This window comes from Juglans microcarpa x Juglans regia, chromosome 7S, assembly GCF_004785595.1.
Source record: "Juglans microcarpa x Juglans regia isolate MS1-56 chromosome 7S, Jm3101_v1.0, whole genome shotgun sequence".
Taxonomy (NCBI): domain Eukaryota; kingdom Viridiplantae; phylum Streptophyta; class Magnoliopsida; order Fagales; family Juglandaceae; genus Juglans; species Juglans microcarpa x Juglans regia.
This window is the reverse complement of record NC_054607.1, coordinates 20,266,710-20,278,633: the sequence shown is the minus strand read 5'-3', so window position 1 is coordinate 20,278,633 and position 11,924 is coordinate 20,266,710. Positions and strand designations below refer to the sequence as shown.

At 37.2% G+C, this 11,924-nt stretch overlaps 1 protein-coding gene across 1 annotated transcript; it reads right to left on the bottom strand.

The window, feature by feature from the left end:
- Positions 1-4,782: 4,782 nt before the first annotated feature.
- LOC121240926 lies at positions 4,783-8,040 on the bottom strand. Its single transcript, XM_041138442.1, has 5 exons — positions 6,768-8,040; positions 6,512-6,676; positions 5,785-6,418; positions 5,544-5,631; positions 4,783-5,427 (listed from the first exon to the last, which is right to left on the bottom strand). The coding sequence occupies exons 1-5, from the start codon at positions 8,038-8,040 to the stop codon at positions 4,783-4,785; spliced, it is 2,805 nt and encodes a 934-aa protein (XP_040994376.1).
- Between the last annotated feature and the right edge of the window lie 3,884 nt (positions 8,041-11,924).

Sequence of the window (11,924 nt, the reverse complement as noted above, 5' to 3'; positions counted from 1 at the left end):
TATATATTTATATATATAATTTATTCATATATCGACTATCCCGAAACAGTACACCAAACGGTATCGGTACAGAAATATTTCGTTCTAGTACCTTGACCGGTACGCCATCCGGTACGGTATTCAAAACATTGCTTCCAAGCCAAAATGAGATTAGGACCTGTATTCTCCGAAATGCATACACACTTACCACTACTACGCATTGATCTCATGCACCTTTAGTCAAAACTAAAAAGCCTCCAAACATGCAAGTGATCCATCACTGCCATTTATATCATCTAGACCTATATCCTCGAAATCAACAAGAATCATTTTCTAAATTCGCACCATCTATTATCCTTAAAATTGATATGGATTAAATCCTTAACCTGTCATTGTAACCTCGAGCTAAAAATAATCATTTTTCCGAACTAGATCACTACCTTCCATCCCCAAAGAAATTCTCTCCTAAAAAAAAATCTCATATCAATAACTCAACTTTGATCAACCATATTTTAATATGGTTACAAACTAATCAATCTCCAGAATAGATCAAGCTAGCATACCAAGTCAATAAAACTAAGAACTCAAATCCTATTATAATTCAGCCCTTCAACTCTGCAATTCCAAAACATTAAACCAGATGAGAATCATTTCCCAAAATCCTCAAGATCAATGACCCTAAATCTAAAACATTCACCTTATAAAACTTGTAAATTCTAAAGTCTCAAATGCTATCAAACTGCTTATCGAAGTCATCAAGATCAAAGACTTCTAATCTAAGTAATCATTCAAATGCTTATTGAACCTACCACCTTAAATCCAATAAACTTATTTCCTAAAAACTATAGGGCCTCAACCTTAGATGAACTTCGCATAAATCTAACCTTGAAGTTCGTTGAACTTATAACCTCCTATTCTAAAGCCTCATGTCCTATTTCCACAAAATCTAAAACCTCAATTATCCTATTCTCCAAAGAGATCACCCAGACCATGTCGTTCCCTTCAGGCCTCGATATTATAAAACAACTCAAGTCAATAAAAGTTCAAGCCTACTACACTAAATATTTATACCAAACAATGACATTCTCAGTCGTACTATCTTCCTGCCATAACTTAACATTTAACCCATTTTTCAACTTTGAACTAAACGAACAAAATAAAATAAAATAAACCCTTTTTTTTTTATAAGTTATAAAATAAAATAAACTTAATAAATAAAATAACATAACATAATTTCAATTCAAATCAAATCAAATCAAATCAAATAAACTTAAATAAATTCAACTTAAATAAAAATAATAATTTCAAAATAAACTTTTAAACTTTTCTAGAACTGCGCATATGGTTTTACCCATTCTTAACCATGTCTTTAACCCACTCATATAGTCATTCCTACCATCTAATATTGTAAACCCAACATCGCTCTAAACTCCAGTACATCTTTAGAATCTAAATCACAAAAATCTAAACCTTAAATCTTAAGAAGATTATCTCTTATTGTCCACAAAGTTCGGATCTAAAATCCCTAAACCTCAAAACTCAATCATAAAGTCCGTAGAATTTAAAACCTTAAATATCCATAAAATCAGCTCTTATTCTTTACAAATCTACACCTCAAATCTGAAATTTCTTCCTAAACTCACGGATATCCAAAACTCGAATGTTTTTAGTCTGCAGAACCTCAAACCTGAAATATCCCTATGATCATGTCTTAATTTTCAAATCTCTATATAACAAATATGGACTTACTTCCTAAACCGAATCGATATCCAAAACCACAATCCATAAAATCTACAGAATCTCAAACCTGAAATATCCCCATGATCATGTCTTAGTTTTTAAATCTCTATATATCAAATATGGAATTACTTCCTAAACCGAATCGATATCCAAAACCACAATCCATAAAGTCTGCAGAATCTCAAACCTGAAATATCCTCATGATCATGTCTTAGTTTTCAAATCTCTATATATCAAATATGGAATTACTTCCTAAACCGAATCGATATCCAAAACCACAATCCATAAAGTCTGTAGAATCTCAAACCTGACTCTGATACCAACTGTAACACCCCGTCTCCGAGGGTCCGGAGAGTTAACTCATGTAACTAAAAATCATTTTCCATCCACATAGTACATAATCAAATTTTTCTCTATCTCACAAACTACTCATTAATTCACATCAATTACTCTAGTATAATTAATCCAAGACAATACAAAGTCTTAATAAAAACATCAACCTTCCAACAATTCATATCATCATAACGCAACAAACTTACTGCATAACAAAATCCTCAATACTTATGTAAACCTCCTATGCTTAAACCACTATTCTTAACTCCTCTTACCTATGCCCCATATTCTTGATCCTCGACTGGAAATATTCCAATCATCTGAAAATATTGGAGATAAGAGAGGGTGAGTTATCAACAATTCAGTAAACAGAGAGCATATACTAGCGTGCAAACATGAGCCTTTTCAGAAAGTTAAGTATGCAGAAACAAAACATTATATTTTTATATGCAGATCTCATAAACATGTTTCTGCACTACTCACATAAGTACTTTCTGTAGCTTCTGTGACAAATGAATTCTTTTTCTTCGACCAACGCGTCTCTTTGTAGAAGTCGACCAAATTTCCATTCTCATTGCGCTGTCATGTGTGACAAATGAGTATAAGAATACTCATTTAATATAAGAAAACGTTATTCTATGGATGAACCATGTGACATTTGAACAACAAAAGCTATGAGTAACCACCTTTAGTGATAGTAATGTAATATTGTCACTAAAATCTCCAAGTAAAGTGCATTTTCACTATTCTATTGAAATGAAAAGATTGTTTTTCCTTAGACATACATTTTGCTCAAGTAATCGGACGAATGATTTACGTCCTGATGTGTGGTTAATGGCCTGCTTGTTTCGGTTCTCCCGATTTTGAGCTGAAATTTTCTGTCATACACATTAGGGAACAATTACTTATAATAGACAAACATATTTGCCACAACAATATTTAGACATATTAAACTGATGCATATTATATGATTGTATGTGAGAAAGATCATCTGTACCTTGAAGCCATCGCTGCCCCACCTTTCACACAACCTCACCCATACAATGGGGTCCACTAAACTAGTTCCATTAGCCAACGCTTCTACGTGGATTCCATAGGATTCATAAATCTTGTGCAAGTCGTGGTGGAGGGAGTTGAAGCGCTTACGTAAGGCCTTTGTCACCGTCAATCGGTGGTTTTCGCAATCCCAGTCCCACACAAAGTCACTCTACATAAGGCAACATGTAAACAATCAATGTGTCATCTCGTTATTTAGGTGATGATTATACTACATAAACAACTTTCAAACAATCACAAGAACAAATTTGTATATATACCCGAATACAAATTTGTATATATATCATCATAACTCTTTAATCGCTGGTGGGACATCCGACCAACGCTTGTAACTCATGTCACAGTATTGTTTAACAATCCACGATACTCTTGTTGTGAAAATAGAAGCGTGTTCACAACATGGGGCTGTCTCACCATCATTTATCTTCAATTGCACTTTCCCATTCTTCCTTAGCTTGTCAAAAAAAATGCATCTAGATGGCCCACGAGTTCTTGAGCTCTGTTGAGTCGTTCCTTCGGTCTCCATTGGGGCATCTGCAGCTGTATTTTAAGGTGCAATATATTAGTATTTTTAACATCAAGTGGAATATTCACACTTAATAACACATACAAACATGATCTTGCTTTCAAGTGTTGCAGTATTGGAAAAATACTCACCAGTTTGTTCTCGTGCAGGTGATTGTTCCACTGTATTTGGTGGGGGTTCTTGAATAGGTTCTGGCGCATGACTTGGCACAACGCATGGTGGGGGACTTGGGGCTGTGTCGAATCATCTGAGGAGGATTGATTACACTCCTCCGTGCTGTGATATGAAGATAATTTCGCACCACGGGGTCGGATGTGACGACCTGAGTATGGGATATAACGCCTTGCACCTCGAAGACCCCGAAGTCTGCCTCCGCCTCTTGAACTGGGCCCCGGTTGGGTACCTGCAATAGTACAAGTTAATAACATAGTGGGATAAAATTCAGAACATAATTGATACAAAATAATCTCAATATGCACAGACAGGTTCGTAAACAAGGTCATTTATCTACCATTTTCAGTTACTTTTAGGTAGACTAACCCTTACACTATGAGACTTTAAATAGAGAAACGAATAACTGAGAGTCGGCCGTATATATACCTTGATAATGCATTGTGCTCCTCACACAGCCTCCCGGTATTGAACGTAACCTGAAGCAATAAACATCACATGTTAGATACTATTTAATTTAGGTATGGATGTTGTAAATCTTGAATACTACTCTCAAGATTGTTTGCTACTTGCATAAAAAATAGTTCGAGCCAGGTAAATTGAAATTCTTCATGGTGGTAAGAAATAAATCAGAACATATATTTCAGCCAAACTCATATTGAACTGTCTATATACACATACCAATTTCAAAGTCAATCTCATATTGTCAGATGTCTATATACAAATGGGAATTTCGAACAAGAAATCTAGTATCTCAACCTTAAATGAGCGAAGTTCCTGGGTTGTACTTATAGGTTGCCAGACTCATCAGATGTTGAGTGGACATCCTCATCTGAATGTTCCCCCTCATTTGTTGATAGGTTATCTTCATCTGAATATTCTCCCTCATTGGCCGCATTTCCAGAATCAGAAGTGATCATGTCATCATTAATAAAGCATGTTGAATCTATGCATTGACCAACCGGATCCATGATTTCTCATGCATCTACATGGCTAGGTAGTATATCAGGCCTATTCAGTTGAGTTGCCACTTGATCGGTGTTATCACACTGCACTGGTTCATAATAATATGATGGCTCGTTTTCTTGATCGGCATCAGGAGTACTTGATTCCCCATCAATATCTTCAAGAACTCTCGGGAGTGGCAGAATGTTGTATACATTCCTATTTGCATAGTTCTGCACAACACCCCAATTCCCTTTCGCCCTTAAATCTCTTATGTAGAAGCATTGATCAGCCTGACTCGCCAACACGAATGGTTCATCCTTGTACCAATTCCTGTTCATGTTGACACTAATCATATGGTCATCCACCCGCACCCCTCGTTTTCGATCACCAACGTCAAACCAGTCACATTCAAACAGGTACACCCGACGCCACTTCATGTAGCGTAACTCTACAATATTATTAATAACTCCATATAAGTCCAAGTTATTTGTGGCCTCATCACCAGTTACCACCACTCCAAAATTTTGTATATGCCGACGAAGTTCACGCTGTTTCGTATGAAACTTTTTTTCATTTATTATGCAAGCAGCATATGTTGCAACCCAACGGTCTGGCCCGCAAGCTAACGCATACAGATCAGCAGACACATCAAGTGCATGCGAGGTGCGATGTTCCTAGATCTATATATTTAAAAAAGTAAATTTCATAACGTTTATCGTCGATTAGATCCAAATCATATAAAATGAAACCTATAGCAGCGCATCTTAGATAGGAATGGATAAGAACTTACACGTTGCTTAAACCAAGTTGAAAACTCAGTTTGGTGCGTGCGATGGATGCAATCTGAGTGTTGCACCTTACATTTCTCGTAGTGTTCCCTGCATTTCGTGCATCGAGGCGAAGCAACATATTGAAGTTAGATGGTATTGGATTCATAACAACTTGTATAGAATGAAAAATGATTTTTAAGTAGACTCGTTAATGCTTACTCTATATAAGGTCCAATCTCCGCACAATTATTGAGCACGTACCAGATGGCTGCCTTAAATAGTTTATCTTCTAATTGCACGTTAGAAGGCATGCCCAAGGGACGGACTTTCTGGTTGAAAATTTTGAACCCATCTAACGTTTCCTCTTCGTCAGCATCAATGTTGCGGTCCGGTCGACTAAACCTAGTCTCAATGTCTTTGAGGTACGTGGAGCAAAATATCAAGCATTCGGTGTGAATGTAGGCCTCGGCTATTGAACCTTCTGGGCGGGCTTTATTCTTAACATACCGCTTGAATTTGCCAAGATACCTCTCAAATGAGTACATCCACCTATATTGTACAGGACCCCCAAGTCTGGCCTCATGGGGTAAATGGACAGCTAGGTGGACCATAACATCGAAAAAGGAAGGAGGAAATATCATCTCTAGTTTGCATAGAATGGTGACAACATCAGTTTGGAGTTGGGCCAGAAGGTTGACATCAAGTGTTCGAGCGCACAACTCTTTGAAGAAAGTACCAAGTTCAGTCAAAGCCAAGCCAATATCACTTCTTACATACCCCCCAGCAGCAATGGGGAGTAGCCTTTGAAGGAAAACGTGATAGTCATGGCTTTTCAACCCTGAGATTTTGTATTCATGTCGAGAGACACAGTTTGAGATATTGGAAGCGAACCCATCTGGAAATTTGATATCAAACAACCACTCACAAAATTTATTCTTTTGCTCGACGTTTAATGTGTACTATGCATGTGGCATTGTTACACGATCACCATCACGCCTCAAGTGTAATTCTTTTCTATAGCCCAAAAGCTCTAAGTCACGCCTTGAATTGATATTATCCTTACTTTTCCCTGGACTGTTCATTAAAGTAAATAAGATGTTGTCGGCAATATTCTTCTCAATATGCATAACATCTAAATTATGCCGAAGTCGAACTGTTGACCAATAAGGTAATACGAAGAATATGCTACACTTTGTCCAGTTCAACTCTTCAGCAGTGCATTTTTTTCTTCGTATGAGATTTGCCAAACTGAACATCCCCAATCATCTGCAATTGATTTTGAATCTCTTCAGCTCCTACATCCCTCGGTGGCATGCGATGATCTTCTCTACCGTTGAACAACCCTTTCCTCCTTCTCCATATGTGATCTGGGGGTAAGAAACGTCGATGTCCCATGTAACAATGTTTTCGGCCATATTTCAACCAATTAGAGTTTGTGTCTGCATTGCAAGACGGACAAGCCAATTTTCCTTGTTGACCAGCCAGACAGATTCTCATAGGCAGGAAAATCATTGATTGTCCACAATAAGGCAGCATGCAACATAAACGTCTCCTTAGTTGAGGCATCATATGTAGGTACCCCATCTTCCCACAATTCAACAGTTCATCGATCAACAGCTGCAAGTATACATCAATCTCATTTCCTGGTGACCTTGGGCCAGGAATAATCAGAGATGTCATGAAGAATTGGTCTTTTATGCATGACCACGGTGGCAAGTTATAGGGGACAAGGATCATTGGCCAAATGCTATGAGGTTTAGCCAAGTTGTTGAATGGAATGAAGCCATCACTTGCCAGACCGAGCCTAACATTGCGAGGATCCGAAGCGAACCAACCATGATCTTCATCAAATTTCTTCCAGCACTCAGAGTCGGCCGGATGTCTCATACAAGTATCTTCTTTCGTCTGTTGCTCTTTGTGCCATCGCATATCACCTGCTATCTTGGCAGACATGAAGAGACGCTGCAATCTCGGTTTCAAAGGAAAGTGACGTAACACTTTTTGAGGTACCGCGCGTGGTCCGTTTGTATTTGGTATCCACCTCAAAGCCTTACATACAGGGCATTCATTAAGAGCAGCATTTTCCTTCCAATATAAGATACAGTCATTGGGGCACGCATGGATTTTGTGATACTTGAAGCCCAAACCGCGCTCCAAAGACCTTGACTTCTCATTTGATTGTGGCAATAGGGCATTAAGAAAGGCAGACCTCAACAAATCAAGGAGCATGTCAAACGACTTAATTGACCATCCACCGATTGATTTGATGTGTAACAACTTCACAACGAATGACAACTCTGAAAATTCTGTACACCCATCGAAAAGAGGACGTCGGGCATCCTCTAGTAGCTGGTCAAAAGATGGGGCTGGTCCATCTACATGTATTGATAGCCTGTTTGGCATAGGAGTGCTATCTTGAGGCACATCAACGAAGGTGCCTGCCCGGATGTCATCCAACATATGCTGCATGTCATCTATGTAATTGTCTTCTTGGATGATATCGTCATCAATCATCATCACTGACGTACAATGTTGTCTCCTCCTCCCCATGAAATATCCACTGGGTGTAATTTGGGTTGATTCCTTTACTAAACAAATGGGTTTCCACCTCAGGTATAGGCAGCCACAGATTGTTAAGGCATGCACGACATGGACACCGAATGCGAGCCCTTCCACTTGCATGGTTTCGTGCTTGTGTGAGGAAATATTTAACACCTTCGGCGTACGCATGTGATACAAGCCTATCGGGGTCATTAATCCAACTTTTGTCCATCTAAACAAAGACATGGTGGGCAAGAAAGTTAGGTCAGCAGAGACTTTAAATATATAAGTTCGATGAAAAACTCACCATAGGCCAAATGTTGGGATAGGAAAATAAATGTTTAAATTGAAGATGATTTATGAGATTAGCTAGCTAGGCATCTCAGAAGGTTTAAACTCCCACAAATTTTCAAGGATAATTGGCTAACAAAACTTTATTGGGAGCTACAATGTTTATGACATCATATGATGCCATATGTCCCAAAAAAATTTTAAACCGGGGGGATTCATCAAATGAATTAACTTGAGCCAAGTATCGATGAGGACGCTAGCTACATAGTCCCTAGTTGTCCCCTCTTAAGGTTGTAATGTGTATTGATATATATATATATATATTATATATGTATTTATCAATACTGGACCAATAATGTTTGATTGTGACAGTAATAACCGTCAATGGCCAACTACATGTCTAAGCCCCTTCACTCTCACGTGTATATATATATATATATATATATATATATATATATATATATGGATTATGTGTGTGTGTGTGTGGGTATGCTTGAGATATACACATGATATATATAGACTTGAAAATGAACAACATCACCCAAAACAAAAAACCAATTACAAGAGAGTTTGGTAAGTAGAATACACTTGACTTAGAGTGATTATCTAAACATAATCCATAAAAATATGCAAACTCAGAAGGTCTAGCATATATAATAACACTCACAAAAAAAACATCCATCTATGTTTTGAGAATGAGCAAAATAGATAAAATATCGTCTCGAAGCTGTGTATGGGTATTTATTACCTTCAATCCCCAACTAAAGGAATTTTAGCTCACACAAGAGTGAAATGGCTCCTCAACAAGCTTGTTGTCTGAGTCAAGTGTGTTTTAATCAAAAGCACAACACGTCCGCCTTATAATCTGCACCCAACAATACCAAGTAATTTTCAAAACAAATCTCAATACCAAAATATAACACAAACAAAATCAAGAAACAAAATATATATATATATATATATATATATATATATATACTAATAAAAGCCAAAAAATGTAGGAGCTAGAGGATTTAATCACAAACTCAAAGACCTTTACCAACTATATAATTTCAAGTACAAAGCACTTTCCTTACATCCTCTTAACTTAGGAAAAATAAACTACAAAACACAACATCAAACCATGTTTTGCGCTATCCATAGTTAGCGCAAAACCAAACTTTCCTTTGTTGCAGCCAAAATTCAGAGGGAGGGACGTTTGTCGTGGGCGCTTAACTAGTTAATGTAGCTTGCATGATTGAACGTTGTTCCAAGAATTGCTTTGCCTCGTATTACGCTATTGTTTGAAAACAGAGTACATTATGTGATTCATGTTCAGAATATACCGACTGCACTATACGCATCTTAAGGTTTGGCAATGGGTTGCAATATCTAGCACGCACAACTCAAATGTGTCGTATAATAAGGTTAAATCCTACTAATTCCGTGCATATAACCTGTAATTAATCAGTTCCATCAATGGCATAAATCACATTCTCAGGTCCCATGAGTTTTATTACAAAAAACAAGTCCAGCCACTGAACCAACAAGGAACAAGTAAGTCCATAAAATGACGACCAAAAAACATCAGAGAGATAGAGAATAAAGGGTTGCAAGCTGACCAGATTCAAAGAGCTTTGAGAATATCCTCAGCCCCACTGAACGTAAACGCTCCGCCTTCCTCCAAATTCAAGTTACATAGGAACATGCACATTTGTTTCGCAAGTTAAAGAAAAGTATTGACAAAAAAAAAAAAAAAAACACAAATTTTGCATGTCCAGTGTTCATGAGAAATAACTATTTCCAAACAAATACATAGTCAAGACTAAACTAATTACATGATCAGAGTGCATTTGGCAAATGACGAATTTTGGAATAAGCACAAAAACGAATTTTAGATTTCATTGAAAGGAGGAAAACAGATAAATTAGCAATGACAGATACCTATACGGTAGTTCCCTTCCCTGGAGCCGCCAACGATTATGCTTGACTGCGGCAAATCTTCAACTTGGGAAACGAAATGGAGGCAGAGAACGAATATTGTAAGGGAAGGAAACGTAGGGATTCGGCTTGTTACTAGTGGAAATGAAGGGGAGTGGATTTTTTCATTTTACTAGCTGAAAATCAAGAACCAACAACGGAAGGGAGAAAATTGTCGGAAAATGGGACAGTGAAAACCCGCTTTTGGTGAACGCGAAGGAGCTGACGCCGTGGGCAAACACTGGTTAGGGCAGCGAAGCATGTGCAATAGTCGCCGAGTTCGTCGAAGTGCAGAAGGTGGGTGTTGGGGGGGGAATGTGTTTGGGGGGAAAATAATTAAGACCCCAACCTGGATGTCGATTTGGCGCCCAGACAATGTGTTGCAGGGAAGTTTAGAGCATTGTTACAGAAAATTTTTCTACCAGCGACTTTAACCGCCCCTATAGACCATAAAATTGTTGCAATAGCCATCTTCTATGGACCCAGTATACGATCGGTCGTATTTCATTTAAAAACTAGTGGCGGTTTTTAACTCGCCGCTAAATAATACTTTTCCCAACGAATTGTTTTGCGGCGACTAATAACTCGCCGGTATAGACCAACTTTCTTGTAGTGTTTTTTGCATATTCAGTTGAGAACATGTGTGTCTAGCTATATATTAAGAGGTGTAGGACGACTCCTTTGCATATAGCTTTAATATTTCTCGATCGAATTAATTCTTTGAACTATCAAAATAGAAAACAAGAGAATCACACTACAAGAAAAACAACCATTTGTGATGGATTATTTGTGATGATAATGACTATTTGCGATACAAACAGATTCATTTTGACAGAAAAGAATCATTTTCGTTAAAAATAACTGATCATAAATAAGCAATTTTTTTATAATGTCATGACCTATATATATGATCAATCCTGGTTATGATTCCTGTGGGAAGTGCAAAACCTACTACAATTTTTAGTCTTGCAAACTTCATACGCTATAAGAAAATTATTTATTTATGACTAACTATTTTTTGTAAAAATGACTATTTCCTATTAAAATAAATCTAATTTAGTCGCAAATAATCATTCTCACTGCCAAATTTAATCCGTGACAAATGTTCGTTTTTCTTGAAGTGATGTGATTAGTTAAACATTACCAATATAATAAATATTGGTTTGAGTTTTCTATTTTAACTTTTAATTTGTGACATATCAGTATATATGTAGCTAGAACATGCGTGGTAAAATTTGCAGTAATTGTACCATCCCTCTTTTCCTCCCTCTTTTCCTCATGAGGATATAATGATAGGTCTAACTTTAATTCTGCTAATTCGGTTAAGAGCAGTGTTGTAGTACTGTTTATTCTGGATTTTATGATCTCTAATCACATTATAAGCTGATGCATCATATTGCAGTTGATGTATCAGATTTTAAGTGATTTCATGGTTAATCACTTATATGAAAAGCCATATAAATAACATATAATAATGTATCCAGTATCCATGCCTTCTTAAGTACACTTTCCTGTTCTTTTCATATTAAAAGAAAACCTCAACAAAAGCAATCAAGAAGGGACAATTCTGATATGTACCAGCTAGCCAGGCCACTGCATGCCTAGCTAGC

Coding starts and splice junctions, on each gene's coding strand:
- LOC121240926 (XM_041138442.1), bottom strand. CDS start 8,040: ATGATGATTGATGACGATATCATCCAAGAAGACAATTACATAGATGAC. Junction 6,419..6,511: donor ATTACACTTGAGGCGTGATG/GTGATCGTGTAA, acceptor TCAAATTTCCAG/ATGGGTTCGCTTCCAATATC. Junction 5,632..5,784: donor CTATTTAAGGCAGCCATCTG/GTACGTGCTCAA, acceptor CACGAAATGCAG/GGAACACTACGAGAAATGTA.